Source organism: Dasypus novemcinctus, chromosome Y, assembly GCF_030445035.2.
Source record: "Dasypus novemcinctus isolate mDasNov1 chromosome Y, mDasNov1.1.hap2, whole genome shotgun sequence".
Taxonomy (NCBI): domain Eukaryota; kingdom Metazoa; phylum Chordata; class Mammalia; order Cingulata; family Dasypodidae; genus Dasypus; species Dasypus novemcinctus.
The window spans coordinates 2,650,735-2,676,636 of NC_092216.1; the positions used below are offsets into that span (position 1 = coordinate 2,650,735).

Here is a 25,902-nt window from a genome sequence, read left to right on the forward strand (position 1 = left end):
TTTTTTTATTCATTTTTAAAAAATATTACATTAAAAAAATATGAGGTCCCATTTAACCACACCGCCCCCACCCCACCACTTCCCCCACAGCAACACTCTCCCCCATCATCATGACACATCCATTGCATTTGGTTAGTACATCTCTGGGCATCGCTGCACCTCATGGTCTGACAATTTCTGACTTCTACCTCAAGGACCTCGTGGGGCCATCTTGCCATGCCCTATAACAGTATTTCCCTGTTAGATTTGGCCGTCTTGTCCCTTCTTGTGCCTTTCAAGACGCCCCAAGAGATGAGGCCTCAGGAACCGCTCTGCGTGGGGAGCCCATGCAGGGGACGGCGATGCCAAAGGGGCTGCGGGGCGCCGGCCTCCGCGTCCAGTCCCGAGGCCGCAGGGGCTGGGCTGCGGGCAGGTGACGAAACCTGGTGACGGCCACGTGGGACACGGTCAGGGTGGGACACCCGCTGCCCTGGGAGAGCCGCAGAAGAGGGGCTTCTCTCTAATAGAGTGCCCTCCCCACCACGGCCCCCTCCCCACCACTGCAAACCTGGGCTCATGTCTCTCAATCCCCAGGACCCACCTCCCAATTCTAAACCACAGCCCCTGCCCACCCCCAGCCCCTGCCCTCCCCATCTCCACGTCCTTTCCCCATCACAGTTTCCCTCTCCCTGAGGCAGGGGCGCCCTCTTCCTTAGAGTTTTCCCTTTCGAATTGGAATGAAAGCTGTACCTGGCGGGGAACGCGTCTTCTGCCCACCACGTACCTTTTTACCCAGGCAGGTTCTGCGAAGGTGGGTGGCGAGAGCCGTGGTGAGCCCGGGGAGGCTCACGGCTGGGTGCAGTGACGGCGCCGTCCCCCTGCCAAGTGCACAGCCCAAGTCCCACGGGCTCGCGTCCCCAGGGACCCTCCTAGCCCCCCACGCTCTGCGTTTGCGGCGTCTCGTTCGCCAGGGAACCAACGTGCTCGCGTCCTGGTTGTGGAGCCGCATGCTCAAAGCCAGGCTGACCGCGTGGGCCTTGGCCTGTGGTGGCCGCTTCTCTCCGTCTGTCTTGGCACCCAAATTCCCTCTCGTGGGAGGGCACGAGCCCTGTAGGATCCTCATCTTAATCAATCACATCTTCTTAGACTCCATTTCCCAATAAGATCCCATTCACAGAACTGGGAGATAGAGCTCGATCATGGCTTTTTGGGGGAGCACAGTTCAACCCGTAATACATGATCTCCTGCCCGTTTTTACTCACTGAGGGCATTCCCTGCTCAAATTCGTTTCAGGAAACTCCTTTTTTTTTTTTCCTTAAGATTTAGTTTTTATTTATTTCTCTCCCCTTCCCCGCCCCTTCCCCCAGTTGTCTGCTCTCTGCGTCCATTCACTGCGTGTTCTTCTGTGTCCGCTTCTATCCTTATCAGTGGCATTGGGAATCTGTGTCTCTCTTTTATTTTTTAAAGATTTATGTATTTATTTATTTATTTCTCTCCCCTTTCCCCCCACCCCAGTTGTCTGTTCTCTGCATCTATTTGCTGCATCGTCTTTGTCCACTTCTGTTGTGAGTGGCACGGGAATCTGTGTTTCTTTTTGTTGCGTCATCTTGTTGTGTCAGCTCTCCGTGTGTGTGGCACCATTCCTGGGCAGGCTGCACTTTCTTTCGTGCTGGGAGGCTCTCCTTACGGGGCGCACTCCTTGCGCGTGGGGCTCCCCTACGCGGGGGACACCCCTGCGTGGCAGGGTACTCCTTGCGCGCATCAGCACTGCGCGTGGGCCAGCTCCACATGGGTCAAGGGGGCCCGGGGTTTGAACCTTGGACCTCCCATGTGGTAGATGGACGCTCTATCCATTGGGCCAAGTCCACTACCTGGTAGAATAACTTTTTAAAGTATGATGTCTAGACCCCACACCTCACTCGGCAGGCTGCTTCGCATTAAAGTTGCTCCTCTTTGGAAAAGACAAAACTCATGACGTCAGCAAGTTGTGCAGGAAGTTCTGAACGGTGTGCAGCCCCGACGGGCAGCGGGTCACCAGATTCTACTTCCGTCAGCGGGGACTTGGGGTCTGCGCTCCTCAGACTGTAGCTCCACTTGGATGATTTCTCCTTGTAATTCATGATAGAGAAGGCGAGGCGGAAAGACCTGGCGATGCCAGCCAGCTCTGGGAAGGCGCCGCTTCCCGCAAGAATTCCTTTGCTTGAGCTGTTTAGAAGCTCCGGGGCAGGGAGAGAACAGCAGCTGCGGCTTTCTCAGGGATGTAGCGGGGTCGTCCCTGTCCCGGAGGCAGGGGCCAGGCAGGCTGCCCCCCGTGACAGTTAAGGGCGCGTCTAAATCTGAGTCTGACGGTTTAAACACACCTCTGTGTAGACACCTTGTGAGCACTCAGAACTCCTCTCTGACTCTTGAGTTCCTTCCTTCTACGTAGACTTGAATCGATTCCCCCCTGAGAAGCACGTGAGAGGGCTGGAGCCCAAGCATCCTTCCTGGGCTCTTGGTTTCAGGTGGCTTTTTAAGAGAACCTTTCAGGAACTGCCGTGTGCTCTCGCCCACAGGTTACGGGAACAACATAGACCACCACGGCGGAGGCTACCCGCCCAGACCCAGGCCCCCTGCCGGTACGTTCTGACTTTCCCCGGGGTTGTGTCGATTTGCGGAGAGAGGGTTGTCTGAGGAGTTTCATTTCATGGGGTGGGAACTCAGGCACAAAGCTGATGAGAAGTGGGTGGGCGTGGTGATGTGAAAAGGACACGGAAGGCTTGGGCGCCGTGTCGGTGGGGTTTGGGGTTATGCATGGACTTCACATGGTTTGTGAAGTTGATGGAGAATGATAAACAGGCAGAGCTTAAGAGTCTGTTTGAAAATTTGTGGTCATTTGTACGTAAACACATGTATATGCATGTGTATATACCTGTAAATCTATCTATCATCTGTATCTATTCATCTATCTATCATCTATCAATCATCTCTCATCTATCTATCTATCCATCTGTCTATCATCTATCTATAATCTATCCATCAAGCTATCCATCACCTATCATCTATCATCTACCAATACATCCATCATCTATCATCTCTCTCTCATCTGCCATCTGTCTATATCATCTATATCCATCTATTTATCTATCTCATCTATCATCCATCAATTAGTCTATCCATCCATTTATATGTCATTTATATGTCATCTATTCATCTATCTCCATCATCTATTTATCCATCTATATCATCTATCCATCATCCATCTATCCATCCATATCCATCTATATCTATGTATCTACTACCTCTATATTTATTAATCATCTATCATCTATTCTGCAATCTATATGTATCTATCTCTCTCATCTTATCTATCATCTATACTCTATTTATCCATCTATATCATCTATCATCCATCTATTTATCTACACATAGACCTAAACCTACATCTACATGTATATTTATATCTATATATCTACCACCTCTCTATGATTAGTAATCATCTATCGATCATCTATATCATCAATTCAACATCTATCATCTATATCAACTATCATCTTCCTATCTCTCTATCAAGTCTCTCCCAGCTATATACATACGCATATATTTAACTTTTAATATAAAGCTTTCTCCGTCACTGGAACATGAATACCTACAAAGAATATTTCACATACAAATGACACCACAGACGTTATGATTCAGAGGAGCTTATAATGTTGACTCAAGAATGTAACATCAGAGTGCTTCCTATCAAGTACGTGAGGTTTCTAGTTTAGTTCTGAGGTTTTCGAAGAGCTAAAGAACTTGTCCAGAATACCTTGAAAAAAAGTCAGTATTCATGGTCTGGAAAAAGCTGTTTGCTTCCCATCCCCAGTGATACTTAAAGGCAATACATAAATAGATTTGTCCTAAAGGTTATTATAATAATCAGAGAAAAAGTAATTAGTCCTTGAGGGATAAAAATGACGCTGAGGACATTTAGGATGGGACAGCCTGCGTAGCCGTCCTGGTGGGACGTGTTTCCCCTCTGGTCCCAGTTAACCTTCTCTGAAGGGTGAGGACATCCCTGTGTCGACTTCTCAAGGGCCAGTGAATGCTTTGGGAAGCAAAGAGCCTTTTGGTAGAGCTCAGTTTCGGAGCGAGCTTTCCTACTAGGAAGACGTAACTGTTGGCGGGGCCACCCTGGGACACCCCCTCGTGACCCCTGCTCTCTGCCACCCTTTGGGGCTCTCTTTGGGGTGACTGGTAAAAATGGCTTTTGTGACATCCCAGATTGGGCTGCTGGAAATCCCGTCCCCCAACGTCCCTCAGCTCCGCTCTCTCTCTCCCACAGGAGGTGGCGGCTACCACCCCAGTTACGATGCCGATGGAAACTCGCAAGGTACATCCACACCTTGGGGGTGTGGGGGTGTGGGCAGGGGGCTAGAGCGCATCGAGGGCACCGGGGACTTCTACCTGGGGAGGTCGTCACCGGAGGGGCTTCTGCTGGTGTCCCGGTGTCTGCTCCGCTTCATGGCCAGCTTTTTGGTTGTGCACATACCTTCACATAGACAGCAGCAAACGGAGCGGCCACCCCCAAAAATCATCAGGCTGAGGAAACGGTTGGGGTAGGGCGAAGGGCAGTGGGTGATCATCTCAAAGTGATCACGCGATGCTCCCGCAGGAGTAGTCTTCCTTCCGAGACTTTGAGGGAAAAGCGTGTCTAATAGTATATCTTTATAAAAAGCCTCCTGGAGCTGAGGGCCAAACGCCCCACATCGGAGCCACGCGGGAACGTCTCTGGTTTGGGCGAGCTGTTCTCCTAAAATTCCACTGCGATGACGCTGTACAGGGCGTGATTTGCTCTGCATCGTGTGACTCAGGGAGAAGGAAATGATGCCCACAGCAGTTCTCTCGGCAGCTCTGGGTGTTTCTTGAGCTTTCCCGGGACCTGATCACCCCATGCCATTTTTGGGGGTACTGTCGCTGACTCCCCAGGTGGATTGAATCTCACCAAATTGGATGCTTTTTAACCCTAAAGCAAAACAGCTGCAAACACAATTGTGCCCACTTGGGGAGCCCCTGCCGAGTTCACACAGCATCTGCCTCCTGCCCAGGGTCCAGGTTTGGGGGTACCGTGTTCATTTCCATATCTGGCTGTTGAAAAGACCCCCTGTGCAGACCTCCGCCCTCTGGCTTTCAGAATTAGCCCTCAGTCTGGCACAGGGAGGTTGCCTGAAGACGCTGCCTGAGTCACTGCAGGATTAGCTTCTCCCCTGCAGTGGTAAAACACGTTTGGCAAAGACCCGCGGTCACGTGGAGATTCCAGGGGTCAGGGCTGACCTCGGCCAGCCAAGGTTTCCCTAAACTTGTCCTTTCTCCTGAGGTTTAACAGAACAAACTGACACTGTGGAGAAAAAACTTCACCAGTCTTTTACAAGGATGGTTTTGAATGGCCAGGTTTTCTCAGATAGCCACCAGGGACGTCAAAGAGGCCGTTGCTTAAATAAGTCGTCAATATTTAAATAACGCCCGTGTAAACTATTGAGCTTCCAGATTCGCACCAAGTATTTTTTTTTTTGATTGTGAAACATACATATAGCGTAAAATAAGCCACATTAATCATTTTTAAGCAATCCCGTGGCATGAATTGCTTTTACGGTGTTGTGCTGCCACCGCCATCTTCTGTTATTAAACATTTTAGTCACTCTAAATAGAAATTCTGTGCCATTCAGTGATCATTCCTCATTCTAAACCCCTGGCAATCACTCATCTCCTCTGTTTCTCTGTGGATTTGCCTATTCTGGGGATTTCATATAAATGGAGTTATATAATGGGCAGTCTTTTGGCGCATTTCAGTCAACACGATGTGTTCAGGGTCCATTCGCACTGTATCCTGTGTCAGAACTTCATTTCTTCCTGCAATTGAATACTGTTCCGTTGCACAGATGGAGTATATTGTATTTATCCATCTGTGTGTCCACGGAGACAGCACTAAGCATTTTTAAAAACCCCACGTCTTTCTTTAGAAATTGCTAGCAAGGGGAACGGATGTAGCTCAGCGGTTGATCACCTGCTTCCCATGTACAAGGTGCCAGGTTTGATCCCCAGTATCTCCTAAAAACAAACAGAACAGAAAAACAACTCTCACTGGGGAGTAGATGTGGCTCAGTGGTTGAGTACCTGCTTCCCGGTTCCGAGGTCCTGGGCTCAATCCCGGTACCTCCTAAAACGCAAACAAAAAGTTGCTATCAGGGTGTAAGAGGAAAGCACAGAAAGCTCTTTTATTTTGTATCAGCTGTGGTTACAATGTGTATTCTGTGATTCTGTTTGTATTCTTTTCCTACCAGACTTTGCTGCGGTTTCCTTTTGAAACGTCTGGTAAAACTCTCGCTCTTCTGGGCTGCGGATTCTATTTCCTTGGGTTTGTAGATGTTCTTACGATACCATATTTTAGAGCGTGTGCTCAAACATTAGCGCTCAGAATAAAACATGTCTTCAATGAACCCTTTTCCTTGCACGGGAAATAAGTTGAAATCTCCACAGCTTTCAAAGGTGCCTTGTTTTCCCGTTGCGCTGGCTTTTGCTACATCCAGACTTTCTGAGTGCTATCTTCTACTTTACGAGGTCTTTTTTTTTTTAATCCTGCAGGAGGACGAGGGAGGTATAGACCCAATTCTGGCTATGGAGGTACTTACGGTAAAGGAATTATTTTTTAAAAGACGTGGGAGGAGAATCCTCCTGCCACGGCAACTAATATTCCTTCAGGACCCTGCTTCAAGCTTGCCTCATTGTCCTGTCATTTAACCCACTAATCACCTGGGTGACTGATAACGTGTCCTCGTCGTTCGTTTGTCACTCATTCCCGTCGATGCCACGGAAAGATATTTTGCATGTCTCGCGGCGGTAATTTTTCGAGGCACGGCTGGCTCGCAGGTGCTGGCGCGTGCGTGCCTGCGTGTGCCATTCCAATGAAAGCTGCGAGGCCGTCACCCTTTTTTGGCTTCCCATCAGATGCCGTGTTCATATCATTTCCCCCGTTTCTTGTCGGTCTGCCACGCTGGAACATAAGCTTTCGAGGACAGGGAGCTGTGCCTGCTGTTTCTGTCGTCGTGGCAGCATCTTGAACCATGCCTGGCAGTAGAGGGCACTCGACAAACTCAGTGAAAGAAACAACTGAATGTGGCCTTTTTCCCTACAGGTGGAGGTGGACATTCAACTTACGGCAACCCTCAAGGTATGACTTAGACTCGGGGGGGTGGGAGGGGGGTGCGGCCTGGAATTTAACAAGCTCTTGCTCTCGTAAAAAGCCTTGTAAAAAGCCCTGTCGGAAGGGCCGGCAGAGGCCCTGGTGACTTTGACAGAGCGTGTGGGGTTTTGAGGTGTGGCTAAAAGGTTTCTGGAAAGAAATGGTTTTTCTTTGAGATGGGACTAATTCCTGAGATGGTCAGAGAGAAAGAGAGAGGTGAGGATTTCTTTTCGGGTTAGAAGAGGACTGTTAGCTTTTAGAGCAGGGTTTTGAATGAAATCTAACGTGAACGCCCCAAAAGACAGAGGGCTGGAATAAATAGATATTCTACCATTTGGGCCCCAAAAAAGAGAAAGGGAAGGAATTTGTGGACATTCTGCTGTTGGAGAGTTGGACCCAAAGGGTCAAAGGGTCCTGGGAATGAAAGAAGGAGAAAAAGGAGGGAGGGAGGGAGGGAGGGGGGGAGAGAGAGAGAGAGAGAGAGAGAGAGAGAGAGAGAGAGAGAGAGAGAGAGAGAGAGAGAGTGTGTGCTGGGGGGGGGAGAGAGAGAGAGAGAAAGCGCTGGAGAGAGAGAGAGCGTGCTGGAGAGAGAGTGAGAGAGAGAACATGCTGGAGAGAGAGAGAGAGAGAACACGCTGGAGAGAGAGAGCACGCTGGGGAGAGAGAGAGAGAGCGCTGGAGAGAGACAGAGAGAGAAAGCACTGGAGAGAGAGAGCACATTGGAGAGAGAGAGAGCACACTGGAGAGAGAGAGCATGCTCTGGAGAGAGAGAGAGAGCATGCTCTGGAGAGAGAGAGAGAGCGCTGGAGAGAGAGAGAGAGTGCGTGCGCTCGGATCAGGGGGTCTGTGAGTAGAGACTGCTCAGACAACTTTATTATCTACAAGGGGCTCTCTATCTACCCCAGTCTACGTGATAGCAACTGATAGCAACGAGCAACACAGAGCCTACAGCCTATGTAACAAGAAGCAGCAACTTGCAGTTAACTATTAGCATTACTAAGGAACTCTGAGGAACTCAAAAAATCTTATCTCAAGGTACAAAGTCTAAGTGTTCTATTTACTACAAAAGGTAGGTGCTCCTCTTTTCTTTCGGCCTTTAACAGCTTCCTTAATTACCGCTTTCCTTGGGGTGCAAGCGTAGCCATGGAGACAGCACGCCTCTCCTTGTGAGGCCAGTGTGCCTCAGTTTCCAACATTCTGCGACTGGAACCCGTAAAAGACAGAGGGAAGAAATTTGTGGACGTTCTGCCACTGGAACCCAAAAAAGACAGAGGGAAGGGATTTGTGGACTTTCTGTCCCCGAGAAGCTTCAAAAACGCACTCACGAAAGAAAGGAAACCAGAAGGCTGACTTGGTGTGGTGGGTTGTAGGAGAAGGGATCTCAGTCTCTTAATTGTTGTCCCCGACACCGAATAGTTTAAATTGGGGGTGAAAATCAACCTGCACTGCCAGCCCCACAGGATTTTTGTGAGTTAACAATCATGAGGGAGATGAGAATTATTGGAGGTGCTTTCGAACCCTTCAGCTCCAATCCACAGGCAAGGAATCTGTATTCCTGCTTATTGGATACTAGAGAATTTTTAGGACTTTCCAGCCATGATTTGCTTCTCTTGAGGATATGGGGAAGGGCAGAAGGGGTGGAGGACAAGACTAATAAGCAAGCAATGAAAGTGAGAAAAGAGTTTTGGGGGAACCTAGGGGGCCCCATGGCTCTGTGGAATGGGTGAATTCTGGACAGGGTAGAAGGGAGGTGAGGCTTCTTGGAGGCAACGCTATCTAAGTCACAGCCTAAGGATGGGTGGAAGGAGTCAGGTTGTGAGATTTCCAAAGGGGAAAGGGAACTTGTGCACAAGCTGGATGGAAAAGCATTCACAGGGAAGCGGACTTGGCCCAGTGGTTAGGGCGTCCGTCTACCACATGGGAGATCCGCGGTTCAAACCCCGGGCCTCCTTGACCCGTGTGGAGCTGGCCCATGCGCAGTGCTGATGCGCTCAAGGAGTGCCCTGCCACGCAGGGGTGTCCCCCGCATAGGGGAGCCCCACACGCAAGGAGTGCGCCCCGTAAGGAGAGCCTCCCAGCGTGAAAAAAGGGCAGCCCACCCAAGAGTGGTATCGCACACACGGAGAGCTGACACAACAAGATGATGCGACAAAAAGAGATGCAGTTTCCCGGTGCCGCCTGACAAGAATGCAAGTGGACACAGAAGAACCCATAGCGAATGGACACAGAGAGCAGACAACTGGGGTGGGGTGGGGGAAGGGGAGAGAAATAAATAAAAATAAATCTTAAAAAAAAAAAGAAAAGCACTCACAAACATTTACGTGTTTGTGAAGAATATATAAGAAGGGGCAGCTACAAGTCAGGGAGATACCAACTTTGAGGGCAGCTCAGCTCTCCAGAACATGCACAGGCAGAGGGCATGGAGAGAAAAGAACAGCGTTGAGGGCCGTTTTGTAGTTAGAATTGATAGGGCATGCTTGATTTGTTCGGGATGGTAGAAAGGAAAGAGATGTATCAGTTAGCTATGCTGCATAACAAAACACTGCAAAAACTTAGTGGTTTAAAACACCCACCACTTACAATGAACACAATCATGTGCATCAGTCATTTGGGCTAAAACCAATCAGGGAATTCTTCTGGGCTTGGCTGAACTCCCTCGTCTGTCTGCCTGGGGATCTGGCCAGGAGCTTAATATTCTAGGGGTTTAGGTGAGACAGCTCATCTCCGCTTGCCGTGGTCTCTCACATCCCTGGCAGGCTAGCTCAGGCTTGTCCAGTGGCACCTGGGCAGAAGTCATGAGAATGAGCTCGGAAGGGGCCACTTGTGGTGGATTCTCTTGGCCAAAAGCAGGTACCCAGCCAGCCCAATTGTGTCGACGCAGAAATGCGCTCTGCCTCTTGACGGGACATGCGTCCAGGGTACCTGGCAAAGGGCGTGGACGCAAGATGGGAAGATTGCCAAGCAGCTACCCACAGGAAATAAAGGGAGACGGGGTTGTAAGATGTAGACCAGATTATCTGCCCCAGGGTACCAATCTCCATGCACCATGGAACCTTCATTCCCGGAATCACCTGTGACAGGTGTCGTTTGTGAAGGTGGAAAACAGTGCCTCAGCTTGTCTGGAAGTGCCAGTTTTGTCATTTCCAGGTCCCCTTCCTTGGTTCTGTGTGCAGGGAAACCAAAGCTTTGTGGCAACCCCACCTGAAAGACACAGAGCTGCTCTGAGGGGAGTGTTATCCCAGCCTGCTGAGGTCCAGTTCTTTCTTTCTTTTCCGTGAGGACTTTCCTCCATCTCAAAAGGCAAAAATCCATCAGATCAGACAAGACCAAAACATATATATCAAGTGCCTAATCGATGCAAAGTTCTGTTTTAAGATTCCATGGATGGAAAGTATTTGGATTGTGAAAGCACAGTCCCTTGCTGAAGATGCTTTCTTGGACTGGATTTGTGTGTGTGTGTGTCTGTGGCTATTGGTAAGGTATTGAAAATAAAGGTGGGGTTCTTTCAGAAATTGGATTCCCCGCTAGCCGTGGCTCGCTCAGCTCTTTCCTTCGCTCCTGCAGGCAACACGATAGCGAAGATTGTGTCTCCCATTGTATCCGTTGTGGTTGTGGCATTGGTGGGGGCAGCCGTCAGGCATTTTACCAACAACAGGAGGAGAAACTGCTTCAGCTCCAACGGCAAGTTTTACCCTCGACTTTCTTTCTTCAGGACCTAAGGCTCGAGAAACTTATTTTCTGGAATCTTTTGCGATGTTATTTCTGGGTGACTCTGACATGGATTTCCTGCGTAACAAAGTCATTTTACGTTGGGGCTTGAACGTCGATGGGCCCGTGCAGGAAACGAAGCGCAGGTTCCTGAAAAATGAGGTTCATGCTTGCTGTTTTTCTTAACCGTTTTTCCAACCTGCAAGATTGAGCTCTACTGGCAAGCATCTTAAAGCAGGGATTTACGATGGGAAGTTAAAAGGGTGCCATTCGGCTAGCCCAAAATGGTTTTGATTCTTGCCGGTAAATGATTTTTTTTAAAAAATTCCAATGCGAGGAAAAAGATTTGGGTTGAACATGAAATTTCTCCGGCCCTTATTCCCAAACTAAAGAAGCACCGATTTTTTTCTCTTTATTTTTTTTTAAATGTTACATGCAAAAAATATAAGAGGCCCCCATATACCCTCACCCCCCTCACCCCACTCCTCCCACATCAACAACCTCTTTCATCATTGTGGCACGTTCATTGCATTTGGTGAATACATTTTGGAGCGCTGCTGCACCGCATGGATTATAGTTTACATTGTAGTTCACACTCTCCCCCAGTCCACCCAGAAGCACCAAACTTTAAACCTTTCCGTGGAATTCAGAGCTCACGCTCAGATGCTGGGCGAAAGGGCAGGAGTACCGTGACTTTTTTGGTGCAACTTTGTCCAGAGCTTCCATTGATTATCTCCTTTGTGTCCTGGGAGGAAGCAGTTTGATTACAATTGTTTTTATCAAAAGCTTCATTTCTTTTATTTTATTTTAATTTTTTATACTTTTTAAGTTAAAGTTAATAGATCACAAAGAAAGTTACATTTAAAAAAACATAAAAAACATGAGGTTCCCATATAATCCACTCCCCACCCCTCACCCCATCATTTCTGTAAATTGTATTTTTTTAAGATGCATACATCATAAAAAAATGTTACATTAGAAACATAAGAGTTTCCCGTATTACCGCCCACCCCTTCATTTCTTCAGGACTGAGCTGTCTGGTTGCAAAATCCTAAAGGTTGTCCACGGGCTCCCTCTGCTGGTAGTTCGGTGGTACTGCCCAACTCCCCTCTGAAAGGTTGGGGCGAAATGCAGTTTGTGACAATCTTACCACATTGGCAACATCTGTTGGCGTTAAAGTGACACTGAGCACTAATTTTGCTTGGATCTTGGGCAGGGATTTGTAAGCACCTGTTAACTCTTGATTTCAGGGACTGGGTGAGGCAAGCGAGGCACTCACCTTGGGGTTCCCCAATACTTACTTATTATATATTTCCTGCCATAACCCACTGAGTGGACTGGGGGAGAGTGTCAACTACAACGTAAACTATAAGCCATGCGCTGCAGCAGTGCTCCAAGATGCATTCACCAAACGCAATGAATGTGCCACGATGATGAAGGAGGTTGTTGATGTGGGAGGAGTGGGAGGGGGTGGGGGGTATGTGGGAACCTCTTATTTTTTATGCAACATTTTTTTTTGTGATCTATGTATCTTTAAAAAAAGACAGTTTAATAAAAAAATTTTTAAAGATTTTTTAAAAACCCTTAAAGCTATATTTTTAGAAAAGTTGAATTGACAAAAGACATCCTGTGGGTCATTTGTTTGCCTGTTTACATAAATAAAGTTTTATTGGAACCTGGGCAGAGGTTAGGGCGAAGCAAGTGAGGCAAGTATATATTTGGATCCCAGTTTTTGACATTTTGCACATCGTACCTTTGTGGGTTAGTTTTGATTTTTAAAAAACGTTGCGTTGAAGCATCATTTACATGGAGTTCCGGGTTTTCTGGTGCCCACTGGAATTTCTCACCTTGGGCGATGCCTCACTCTCCTCACCCTTACCCTGGCCTTGCTTGGGTCTTAGAAGCAGGGGGGGGGGGGGTTTAAAATGTGAATAATGCCCTCCAGTTTATCTGATGTGGAAGCCCTCTTTGTTTTTTAAAATACATACATACATACATACATATATATAAAAGATACTTAGATTGTGTGATCTAATTTGTGTAAAATGTTACACACAAAAAACGGGATTCCCATATGCCCTGCTCCCCACACCTCCCACGTTTTCCCACATTAACAACATCCTTCACTAATGTGATACAGTTGTTACAATGGAACACATTTTGGAGCATTGCCACTAAGCATGGATTAGAATTTACATTGTAGCTCACACTCTCCCCCAGTCCTTTCAGTGGGTTATGACAGGATGTATAATGTCCAGCATCTGTCCCTGGATTATCACTCAGGACAACTCCAAGTCCCCAAAATGCCCCCACATCACATCTCTTCTTCCCTCTCCTTGCCCTCAGCAACTCCCGTGGCCACTGTCTCCACATCAATGCTACAATGTCTTCCATTGCTAGAGCCACAGTAATTCTATAGTAGAATACCAGGAAGTCTTGAGCTCCCATGCAATTTCAAGCTCAGTCACAGCCTTGGGTCGACAGCAGCCGGCTGGCCTGCTCCCTCAGCGGATTCTGGACAGGGCTACGAATTTGACAAATGTCTGTCTTCTAATAAAACTGCTGAGCATTTCCCCCCTGTAAAACAGAAATCTCAGCACCCACTTGAGAAGTTATTCAAAGCAGTGAGACCTGGTTTGAAAAGGAGTATGCTCCACAAAAATACAAGTTTTACCCCAAAAGATATCTCGAACTCAATTCATGTAAGATGTCGAAAAACCTTACGAAATGGTTTACAAACAGTAAAAAAAAATAATAATATGTATGCTTAGGAAACAATCCCTAGATTGTTCTTTTAATTGCCAGAGGTGACATTTTGCTTTCAATCTTCTCTTACAGAACCGCAGAATGTATGAGGCTGTTGGAGATTTTGGGAAAAACCCTATCGAGACAAGAGTCCTCTTTATCACTGCCGTGGAATGTCTCCCCTCCCCCCTTTTTTGGCATAATCCATCAACCTAAAGTGTCTTCTCTCTAAAACATGTGAGCTGCCTAAGATAGAAATCCAAATTCACCAGGATGGGATATGCTTGTGAAGATAAGCCAGGCAGTTACATCTTGCTCTGTAGAAAGATTGTTTTAATCTATCGGTAGAAAGATTGCCTGACCTACTGGGTCAAAGGATTGCTTCATCAATCGGTTTGGTCATCGATTTGGACGGAAGAACTCAAGATTCTCTTTTGGGTTCTGAAACTACCTCACTGTACATTTACTTGCAAATCGTCCCGCGCTCCTTTTGTCGGAAAGTACAGTGGCAGTAAAACGACCCTGTGGCTTGGGGGTGGAGGTAGAGGGAACTTGTCAGCTTCTGAGAGAGGAAGAATATTTGTGAGGTTTCAAAGATGGCATAGTGAAAGCAGGACCATCGAGCTTTAATCACTGGCGGTGAAACTGCAGTTTAATTTTTCCCGACAGTGACGTCAGGGTTGGATTCCTTCTTCTTCCGCTTGTCTGCATATGAGATTACTATTACTTGCAGAAAATAAAGCTGCATTTGAACTTTTGAACGCGAAACCGATGATGCTAAAGCCATCCAGGAAAAAGGACTGGGGATGTGTTTTCCCATGAGATCTGAAGGTTTCAGTATTTTTTGGAAAAGAGCAGAAATAGTGATTTTTGTATTTTAAGGCTTTTTTCTGTTCTTTTTAGTCTTTGATGCTATGTGAATCAACAATAATCTTTCCTTCTTGTATACGTTTTTAAAGAACATGAGTAGAAAATCTTAAATCCTGAAACATGATAAAAAGCATGCTTGTTATTTGCTTCTATTTTAGGGATATTTTGGGGGAAAAGAAGGTTTGAGCATATTTTTATGCGCTAAGGTAAATGTTTATATAATTTTTAGACTTTGGCTTAAATATCAGAACATTCTTTGCAACTAGAGGTCAGAGAGAATCCATAAAAACCTCAGATGGGCTTGCCATTATGGGTTGGTAGACAGGTTTCCAAAGGAATGAGTGTGAAAGCAGAAAGTACTTGATTAAGCTCTTCTGATTCGAAAAGGGACTTCAGTCCTTTTAAATGTCTCAGAATCGTAGAACTTAGATTGTGGATTTCTGTTGCATTTAAGCAATTTGAAGCTAGCCTGCGTTTCCTGTTTCATTATGTACATCCTACAACTCCTTGAATTCTTACAGGTGTCCTGGAAATGACAATGTCTGCTATTTTCCATATGTAAGTTCCAACGTGAGTCTAACTTTTGTTAAAAAGTGTGTGTACGGGTGAGTGGATGTAGCTCAGTGGTTGAGCACCTGCTATCTATGTACGAGGCCCCAGGTTCAGACTCTGGGGCCTCGTAAAAACAAACAAACCAACAAAGAGCCAACTCTCATTGGGGAGGGAATGGCACTCGGTGGTTGAGCCCCTGCCTCCCACGTATGAGGTGCCAGGTTCAATCCCTGGTACCTCATTAAAAAATAAAGTGTGTATACATGTGTGCACATATATATATACATAAATATATTATACAGACCTAGATGGAATTTAAACATTTCTATAGTTAAATCTACCCTTTTTCTGTAGCTATCATAAATAATTTTTAATCGTTGAAAGAACATGTAAAAGAAAATTGTCATTTATTGTGCTGTCCTTTCTGCATCTCACACATAAAACTTGGTGGAACAGCGTAAGAAGGGTCTGAAAAAAATCATGAAGCTGCTTATCTCTATGTGTAGTCAATACATTCCTTTTTAAGTTCAGTCGTGCGTGATTTCTGTGTGTAAACCCGTGGTGTTTCATTTCTGAAATGGCCTCTTTCCCCACTGAGTCCCACACACACAACAGACTTTTGAAAATAAGAGGGACAGTTTTCACCTTCCAAGGGAAGACGTTGTCTCTTCACTACCGTTACGAGTAAATATAAAAGCCGTTAGAGAATGTGGGGGTAAAACACACAGGAATGAAAACAGGAAAGCGTGGCTCACGTTAAACTTCCTTCAAGCGAAAAATATTTGACTTGCAGCCTTTTCTTTGAGGAATAATCACCTTTTAAAGAAGGGATTTGTAACATGGAGTGTGTCACATGGAAGGTGAGATTCATCTCCACTTTGTGGGGATTTGAATGCAATTTGCAATAAAAGGATGAACATTTTCATACTGGAATGGACAAAAGCCACAGCTGTATCTTTGGAGGGCTGAAGAGGGAGGAGGATAATTTTGCAGGCTGCATTTTCCTTTCCGCTTCCCTAGCGATGCCTAAAAATAACTCTTTTTTCCAAGCACCACCACTGTATGCAAGTCTTTTCCCTTTTAGCGGAGAGGGAAGTAGGGCAAATATGATCTTACCTTTGTCTCATTACGTTGGGAGATCGAATTACACACAGGCATCATTTTTAGGATCTGCTCAAAAGTTGAGACCATGATTCGAAACTGCAGACTCGAGCTAAAAGCACTCCAGGGTAGAGAATGTAGGTTTTTCACCCAAATCCCTTCTAGGACACATACAGAGGACTTTCTGGGAGTGCTCTGGAAGATTCTGGCAATGTCCTTTTGGGGACATTAGCGATAGAGGGATATTTTTAGAAACGTGTAAATTTAAATGATGCTCAATCATATTTGTTGCAACGCATGAATTTTCCCAAGTTATCAAGGTTTCCTTATGCAACAGAGATCCCAGGGGATAAAAGCCAATGGTTCTTTCTGATTTTTCTGCAAGAATTTCATGCACAGATGAACTTTTCAACTGCCTTAGGAATGCCTTCCTTGCTCGTTCTATGGCAAATACGCTTTCAGTGGATTTTCAGTGAAAACTCACTGTGTTTTCTAGATGTGGCTTACTAATGATTTCATGTTTCTGCAGACATTTTGGAACCTCAGTTTCAAATTGGGTGTTTTTTCTGACTGCAATGAATCTTGTTCATTTTGGAGACTTTTTTATTTTTAAAGATGTATTTTATTTATCTCTTCTCCCCCACACTGCCTTGCTTGCGGTCACTGTCTGCTCTCTGTGTCCATTCACTGTCTGCTCTCTGTGTCCATTCACTGTGTGTTCTCTGTGTCTGCTCATTGTCTCTTTAGGAGGCACCGGGAACCGAACCCAGGACCTCCCATGTGGGAAAGAGGTGCACCTCAGCTCCCTGCTTTGCTGTGTCTCTCATTCTCTTTGTGCCTCTTTATTGCATCATTTTGCGGTGTTGGCTCACTGTGCCTGCCTGTGGCGCCAGCTCACCTTCTCCAGGAGGCACCGGGAACCGAACCTGGGACCTCCCATGTGGTAGGCGGGAGCTCAATCGCTTGAGGCACATCTGCTTTCTGAGACTTTTTTTAATAAATGTTTTTTTAAAAAGATTTATTTACTTATTTGTTTGTTTGTTTATCTCCCCTTCCCTGCCCCCCCCTCCCAGTTGTCTGCTCTCTGTGTCCACTTGCTGTGTGTTTTTCTACATCTGCTTGTATTCTCGTCAGTGGCGCTGGGAATCTGTGTCCCATTTTGTTGCATCCTCTTGCTGCATCAGCTCTCCATGTGTGTGGTGCCACTCCTGGGCAGGCTGTGTTTTTTTTCCAAGCTGGGCAGCTCTCCTTATGGGGTGCACTCCTCGCACGTGGGGCTCACCTATGCAGAGGACACCCCTACATGGCACGACACTCCTTGCGTGTATCAGCACTGCACGTGGGCCAGCTCAGCACATGGGTCAGAAGGCCCTGGGTTTGAACCCTGGACCTCCCATGTGGTAGGCGGATGCTCTATCCATTGAGCCAAATCTGCTTCCCACTGGGACCTTTCTTATTACAGAAGTTGTGTACTTACAAAGCAATCACATGCATGGGTAGAATTCCCATACCCTTCACCAACACTCCACACTGTTGTGAACATCTGTTACAGATTATGAGATAATGTCGTCAGACTGTTACCACCAACCGTGGTCCACAGTGTGCATTTGGCACACTTTTTCCACAGAACCCCTATTAATATGGCACATCTTTGGCATTGATGCAAGAACATTACAGGATTGCTTAAGCTATCGTCCGTAGGTTACATGAATTGTATTTTCCCCATGCTTCCATTTGGGAGATTTTTTTATATGATCTGCATGTGCCCCTGTTACTTTCTCTTCTTCTGGATCGTGGCCTCATTTGAAAATAGGGGGTCTGCAGGTGAAACTAGTTAAGATAAAGTCATGGTGGCTGAGGGAAGTCTCTAAGTCCAATAGGAGTGGAGCCTCTTAAGAAGAGGGAAATTTGGGCATGCACGGAGGGGAGACGGGCACGAGAAGGGGTGACAGAGATTGGAGCTATGCTGCCACAAGCCGAGGAACACCTGTGCCACCAAAATCTGGAAGAGCCCGGAGGGGAAGGCACATCCCCGAGCCTTCGGAGGGAGCACAGCTCTGCCTGCACGTTGACTGTGAGATTTCTGGCCTCAGAACGGTGAAAGAAAAAATAGGGCGGTTTGACATGACTCCCGAATTCCAAAAAAAGATCTTTGATTATGTTTGTAAAATGGTCTGTTCCACTGGGCGTGATACCGTCTGATGGAATTAAAGTCAAGGGCTTTCTGTCTGCCTGATTCAATCAAGGTCAGGGTTTTGATTCCACCACGTCATTGGGGCATGCAGGGTTGAGTCCCCGCCTCCTTGGACGCTCAATCAAGAACACAGAGAGAAACACAGAGGGAGAGAAACAGCTCCACAGACACGCAAAGGGGAAGAGAGCTGAGCCATTTGCCTGAGAGTCTACAGCTGACCTTGTGGAGAGACCAGAGCAGGTGAACCCGGAAAGAAACAAGCCCCAGGGAGAGAGATGAGCCTTATGTCAGCCTACAGCTGAGATCTGAAGAAATTGGGACCAAGGAACCTCAAGAGGAAGAGGAAGGCGGAACCCTTGCAGATGTCGCCCGCCATCTTGGTTCAACACTTGGCCACAGAGTTTGGTGAGGAAGTAACCTTGAGTTGGACTCTTTAGGACCTGGTAACTGTGAGCTTCTACCCCAAATAAATACCCTTTATAAAAGCCAACAGGTTCCTGGCACTTTGCATCAGCGCCCCTTTTAGCTGACTAATACACACATTTCTGTTGTTTTAAGGCACCCTTGGTGTGGTAATATATGTGCAACCACAGGCATCTCATGCACTCTGTCTTCTTGTGAAAGCAGGTTTATACCTTCTTGAAAGTGGGAATTTTCACCCAAACCATCTTCCACTCCCATCTCAAGTGAGGCGAGCATTCTTCCCATCTCCAAAAGGTCTTTTTATTCATTGGCAAATGTAATGCGGGGATGTCTTTTGAGGTGATACGTGGATTTCAAATTCAAACACTTCCCTATCCAGCACTTAAAAATAGTAATGACATAATTTCACAAGCATGCACAGATGTTGCTCTGTTCATTTTCATAGAGCTTCATTAGGATTCAAACGATAAAGTCCTCACCATCGAATCGTGTGATGTTCTTTTCCAGAAGGGATGTTTTGTTTGGGATCCATCAACATTGTGGTCCTGCAGAATATTTTCACTCAGCCGTTCCTTGGAATTTTTCAATTAAGCTCATTCAAAGAACTCACTTGAAGCTCATAGCTGACCTTTAAAACTTTGCTACTTAAGCATCACTTTCAGGAGAATCATTCTATTCTTTTTTGGCTCACAAACTCAGGAAGAGCCACTAGTGTTGGAAAGTTGCCCTGTTGAACTGAGAATAGCAGAAGACTTCATTCTGAATCCACCTCCCACTTTCAGCTGAAATCGGGCAGAACGGAGTAACTTGGCTTCTCATTAAATCCTTATTCTGATGTGGGACCCAGATTCAAGGCAAATATTTTCTTTTAAATTTAAATGTTTTAAAATTTCATTCACAATGCTATGTTAACCATCGCCACCATCCATGGCCAAATCTTCTTCATCATAGGGCAAACTTAACATGAGCGCTTCCGTGTATTAAACGATGATGTCTTGAATCTCTGAGTTTTGGGGGAAACTCTTGATATAAATAAGACCCCCTGCTTGGTCTTGGTACACAAATGAAGGGGATACTTTTTTTTAAAAAGATTTATTTATCTCTCCCCCCCCCCCATGGTTGTCTGTTCTCTATTTGCTGAGTCTTCTTTGTCAGCTTCTGTTGTTGTCAGCGGCACGGGAATCTGTGTTTCTTTTTGTTGCATCATCTTGTTGCGTCAGCTCTCCTTGTGTGCGGGGCCATTCCTGGGCAGGCTACACTTTCTTTCGTGCTGGGCAGCTCTCCTTACGGGGCGCGCTCCTTGCGCGTGGGGATCCCCTACATGGGGACACCCCTGCATGGCACGGCATTCCTTGCGCGCATCAGCACTGCGCATGGGCCAGCTCCACACGGGTCAAGGAGGCCCGGGGTTTGAACCGCCGACCTCCCATGTGGTAGATGGACGCCCTAACCACTGGGCCAAGTCCGCTGCCTGAAGGGAATACTTTGAAAATACCGTAATGTCTTTCAATGAACCCTTGCCTCTTTCATTCGCAGAGGTTGGTTTCTGTGTTTCTTTGCTTCTTCCAAGTATTTCCCATCAGGAATTCTGATGAGGGATCCATTTTGAATCCAATCATCAGTGCTAAAGATGTAACAGACTGCCCTGAAAACTTTGTGTGCCAATCTTGCCTCGCTGCCACCTGGCATGCCCCAAACGCCCTGGCGAAGAATGCCATGCAAAAGTAGCACCTTTTCCCACCCTGAGCCTCCTGTTGACAATTTCCCCATTTTACCACAGGTGGTAAAATGAGGGCATTCTGTAGCCGTGCGAGATGTTTGGGTCCACGTGATGATTCCTTCTTGAGCCTACTGAATACTGCTGAAACCTAAAAGACTCAAGTTTTAAGTTTTGTCCTTGGCGATGCCTTAGAAACTTCCAATCTTTTTTTTCTGTGTAAGTGGGTTGTGTTAGGGTTCAGGCATTTTACTTCATTCTATACCTTTTCCATGCAAATGAAAGACGTTGGGGCTGAGAAGAAAAGAATTACTGGACTGCACATTTCCAAAGTGAGATAGGCTTGTAAAGTTGCCTAAAAAGTCTCCCGTACGGTTTTTCTAACTTTAATCACAAAGTTTTTCGTGTAAAGGGAAAAAATATATAAATCTGCAAAATTAGGAATTTATTATATACTTAAGGAGATTTAGGTCTAACAGCTTCAGAAATTTCATCTTTTTGGCATATTTTTAGGTCAGTGGCTTTCAAAATCTTTTCAAACAAACAGCTCCCAAATCTCAAACTGTCAAGCATTCTATAAACAAAAAAGGAAGTTCTGAATATTAACATCCATTAAATTTTACAATTAAAATTCTGAAACATTTGCAAAAGAGAGAAAATGCTAAAATCTGGAATATTTTAATGTTGCAGTTTTTGAATGATACAAAGGTGTAAAATATTTTCTCTTTGGTTTATGTAGTTAAACCACGTACCATTTTACTTGTTTTTGGCAATAAACTTCTAATGTGTAAAAACAAATCATAGTTTATTATTTCCTCAAGTCAGTGATAAGTCAACAGTCAAAAAGTAGCAACTTAGAAAGTGAACAAAATAAACAATCTGATTAGGAACATCCAGTGCCTGTGAGAATTAGTGGTGGTGACAAGAACATTTACTGATACTTGAATTTTAGGAGGATGATATGAAGAATAAGCTAACTTGTTTAAATAAGTGAAATATTTTGCAGATGTACGCATGAAAAAAAGGACTGATCATAAATTGTCAGGGAAGAAATAATGAATCCAGGGATGATTGGGGATACATAATATTTTTATATTTTTGTCTTTATTTATTTTTTTAATATTACATTTAAAAAATATGAGGTCCCCATATACCCCCACCCCCCTCACCCCACTCCTCCCCCCATAACAACGACCTCCTCCATCATCATGAGACATTCATTGCACTTGGTGAATACATCTCTGAGCACCGCTGCACCTCATGGTCAACGGTCCACACCATAGCCCACACTCTCCCACAGTCCACCCAGTGGGCCATGGGAAGACATACAATGTCCGGTAACTGTCCCTGCAGCACCACCCAGGACAACTCCAAGTCCTGAAAACGCCCCCACATACATCTCTTCCTCCCCATCCCTACCCCCAGCAGCCACCACGGCCACTTTCTCCACACCAAGGCCACATTTTCTTCCATTACTAATCACAATAGTTCATGAATAGAATATCAGTAAGTCCACTCTAATCCATACTCTATTCCTCCATCCTGTGGACTCTGGGATGGTGATGTCCACTCCACATCTATATTGAGAGGGGGCTTAGATTCCACATGGATGCTGGATGCAATCCTCCTGCTTTCAGTTGTAGGCACTCTTGGCTCCATGGTGTGGTGGTTGACCTTCTTCACCTCCATGTTAGCTGAGTGGGGTAAGTCCAATAAACCAGAGTGTAGGAGCTGCAAGTCTGTTGAGGCTCAGGGCCTGGCTATCACATGGTCAGTCCAGAGATTCAGGTATACATTAAACCCCAGCACCAACTATAGTTCCAGTAAAAGTAACAGGAGAGGTTTGTGGACAAAGATCACATCTGAGTCCAGCTCCATCACACAGAAACACAAACTCCAAAGCAGGGCCAACTGACATGACACTGAACTCCATCTGCCATGACCATAGAACCTGTGGGTCTCTGTAGCCCTCAGAAGAACCAATACCTGGGGTTGTATCTACTTTATCTGTCTCTGGGACTCTGCTGAGGTGTGCATAAGGGCAACCCCTCTAATAACCTCCCGGCTCTTTTTGGAGACTCACAGCCATATAAACTCATTTGTCCTTTCCATTTCCCCCTTGATTCAGGTCAAAAATCGCTTTTAACTCCTGCTATTATATGTAGACTGAGATATTCTGCTGGTCCGAGTTAACTCCTTTATTCAAGGTCACATAATATACTTATTATGCTCCATACTGAGTGCTCTCCCAGAGCTGGTACTTAAAGTTCAAAGTGGTTATCACAGAACTCAGGCAGTGGACAGAGTCAGTTTCTCAAAGAGCCCTCAGTCAGTTGTTCAGCCTTGAATTTATTAATTGCTGTCAAAACACCATTATTTTTCTTCATCATCACAACATATTTGCAACTCAGAATTTCCCATTTCCTGCACTTCCGAGTGTGCAAGTCAGTGATATGGATTTCACTGGAAAGATTGTGCTCTGCTCGCCCCAACTTGCTCTCGCCCATTGACCTCCGCGAGGATGGGGAGGGGTCTCCTCGGAAGCTCCGAATGATGAGCTCAGACTAGAGTCACCATTGGGGACACCGTTTTTTTTAATTTTTAAAACTTTTATTTAATTGTCTTTTTTAAAAAAGATGCATAGATCGCAAAAAAATGTTACATTAAAAAATATGAGGTTCCCATAGACCCAACACCCCATCGTTTTCTAACATACAAAGGTCATCCGGTGCCGTTATAAAATGCCTTCTCTGCTATCTTCAGAGATACATCCATCATCCATGTGGAATCTAATCCCCCTCTTGATCTAGAGGTGGAGTGGACATCACCATCCCAGGGTCCACAGGATGGAGGAATAGAGAATGGACTAGAGTGGACTTATTGATATTCTACCTGGAACTATTGTGACTAGTAATGGAAGAAACTGTAGCATGGATGTGGAGAAAGTGGCCACGGTAGCTGCTGAGGGTGGGGAGAGAGAAGAGATGTGATGTGGGGACATTTTCAGGACTTGGAGTTGTCCTGGGTGGTGCTGCAGGGACAGATGCTGGACATTGTATGTCCTGCCATGGCCCACTGGGTGGACTGGGGGAGAGTGTAAACTGCAATGTAAACTATAATCCATGTGGTGCAGCAGTGCTCCAAAATGTATTCACCGAATGCAATGAATGTGCCATGATGATGGAAGAGGTTGTTGATGTGGGAGGAGTAGGGGGAGGGGGGTGTGGGGTATCTGGGAACCTCATATTTTTAAAATGTAACATTTAAAAATAAATAAAGAGAAAAAAAGAATAAATAAAAGCCACACCACAACTTCTGCCTGGGCTCGCTTAGGAGCTTAGCACGAAAGCCCCCAAGCGTCTGATGAGGGAAGGCTCAAGGTGGTAAATGGGGAGGGGGGTGGGAAAGAAGCAGGAGGACAAAGAAGGGGCAGCGTCAGGTTTCCTGGAGGCAGCCAGGGCTCTTTAAACACTTACCTGCAGGTCACACTCAGGAGGTTGGAATTCCGCTCACCTCAGCCCCTGCGGGGATTTTCCCACCATGCCTTGCTCCGAGCTTCGGAAGCTGCTTTTCTGGGATGTGCTTCCACCCAAGCCCAATCTTCCCCCTTGAGATGTGTCCTCTGCAGCTCCAAATATAGACGGCTCCTCCGGTTCTCCAGCTATTGTCACACCTGTCATTCCCAGCTGTCTCCCTTCCACCCCCATCCGCCTGTTCCTCGCTCAGCAGGTGTGAGCCAAAACACAGCTTCTGCCTATTTAGAGCCGGAGATGCACACACGGGATGGTATTCATTTAGTGGCATGGATCGAATGAATTATATGAAAAATTGAAGCATTTCGGTCAGGCCAAGAGCTTAAAATGGGAGAGGAGGTGTTTTCGCCTAGTGTGGAAATTCGGAAGTTTCCAGAACCTGCCGGGGCCACGGCCAAAGGTTGCCAGGCTGGGGAGAGCTCGCCGGTTTCCGTGGATAAGGCTGGCACAACAGTTTCATGGGTGGACGAGCCAGACCAGAGCACTTATTGTGCTTAATGATTTAAAGCATCGCTCAACAATTCACTGGTGGTAGGATATTCCTGAGTGGGAGGGAGTAAAACTTAGAGTCGAGAGGAAATAGATAAATAGGGTATTTGCAATGTCTTAAGGGCAGAAAGAGAATGGCACGGTCATGTGGCAACCCAACGGGATTAGGAAATCAGGTTTCCGTGCCCAGAAACTTTCCCGGCCAAGTCCGAAACCCTCCTCCCGCATCCACCTCTAAATGATTTTACTCCAAGGACGACACTTGCCACCTGGGAGGAGCACCTGCCACCTGGCTTGCCAGACAGAGGCGCCTTCTTTAGATTGCTCTGTGCAGTTTATCACATCCCTTCCTGGAGTCTGAACAAATGTGAGCTCACGCCGTCCCAGGGCAGGCTCAGCCGATCTTGGCATCCCGCAAATAACACTCAACCTAAATGCACAGGCAGACGATACAGATTTAACACATGGAAAATGTCAGGGAGCGATGCTTGGACATGTCCTTGTTAAAGAGATGCCAACGATGCAAAACTGCAATCAGGGAAACCTCTCAGCCACTTTCATCACTCTCCCCAGAGGCGACTGCAAGCAGCTTTGCAGACACTGTTTTCTCCCTGTGTATTATCGGATCCTGGCTGTGGCTTGCAACTTACAGATACAGGGCTTTCCTTTTTCCTTTTTGGTTTAGTTCAGGGAAGTTTAGTCAATTTTGCATTCGGTTCTTGCTTCTACTGTGATTGATCGAGTTTCTTCTAGAGTAGCTAAGATTCTTAGGCTAGTTCTTCATCCTTTTTGTTTTCTGTCATTTTTATTTTTTGATAAAATTATTATTATTATTATTTTAAGGAGGTACCAGGGATTGAACCCAGGACCTCGTACATGGGAAGCAGGAGCTCAACCACTGAGCCAAACCCACTCCAAATAAATTTATTTTTTTAAGAGGACTTAATTTATGGAAAAATTGCAAATGTAGCACAGTTCCCATGCACCCTGCTTTCAGTTTCCCTGTTATTATCATCTCACATTACTATCATCTATTTGTCACAATTAATGAACTGACGTCATTAATTAAAGCCCATACTCTATTCAGATTTCCTCAGTTTACCCTAATGTCCTATCCCTGGATCCCACATTGCATTTTGTCATTGTTTCATAGTTTCCTTGGGACTCACTCTCATTTCTCAAACCTTCCTAGTTTCTGATGCCCTTGACAAATTGAGGGGTACCTCTCAGGTATTTTATAGGAGGTCCCTCACTTGGGGTTTATCTGATTTTTTTTCTCACAATTAGACCAGGCAGCCCTTTTTAAAATTTAAATGGTTTCACATCCCATACATTCTTGAGCAACCAGCTTTATCATGCAATAAAGCCCATGTAATAATCTGTAACT

General features: G+C 46.0%; 1 protein-coding gene across 8 annotated transcripts in view; it reads left to right on the plus strand.

Annotated features, from left to right (window-relative positions):
* The window catches only part of LOC139436092 (glycoprotein Xg-like), a 55,745-nt gene extending 40,157 nt beyond the window's left edge, over nucleotides 1-15,588 (plus strand). For 2 of the 8 annotated variants that reach the window (XM_071213465.1, XM_071213467.1), the window contains exons 6-11: nucleotides 2,535-2,597; nucleotides 4,289-4,336; nucleotides 6,586-6,633; nucleotides 7,136-7,171; nucleotides 10,693-10,864; nucleotides 13,730-13,953. In XM_071213465.1, the coding sequence (XP_071069566.1) occupies nucleotides 2,535-2,597; nucleotides 4,289-4,336; nucleotides 6,586-6,633; nucleotides 7,136-7,171; nucleotides 10,693-10,864; nucleotides 13,730-13,868 (506 nt within the window). In that variant the 3' untranslated portion in view covers nucleotides 13,869-13,953. Of the gene's footprint in view, nucleotides 1-2,534; nucleotides 2,598-4,288; nucleotides 4,337-6,585; nucleotides 6,634-7,135; nucleotides 7,172-10,692; nucleotides 10,865-13,729 lie in introns of all 8 variants that reach the window. The other 6 variants (XM_071213469.1, XM_071213471.1, XM_071213470.1 and 3 more) reach the window with 5 other exon arrangements.
* Nucleotides 15,589-25,902: the final 10,314 nt, after the last annotated feature.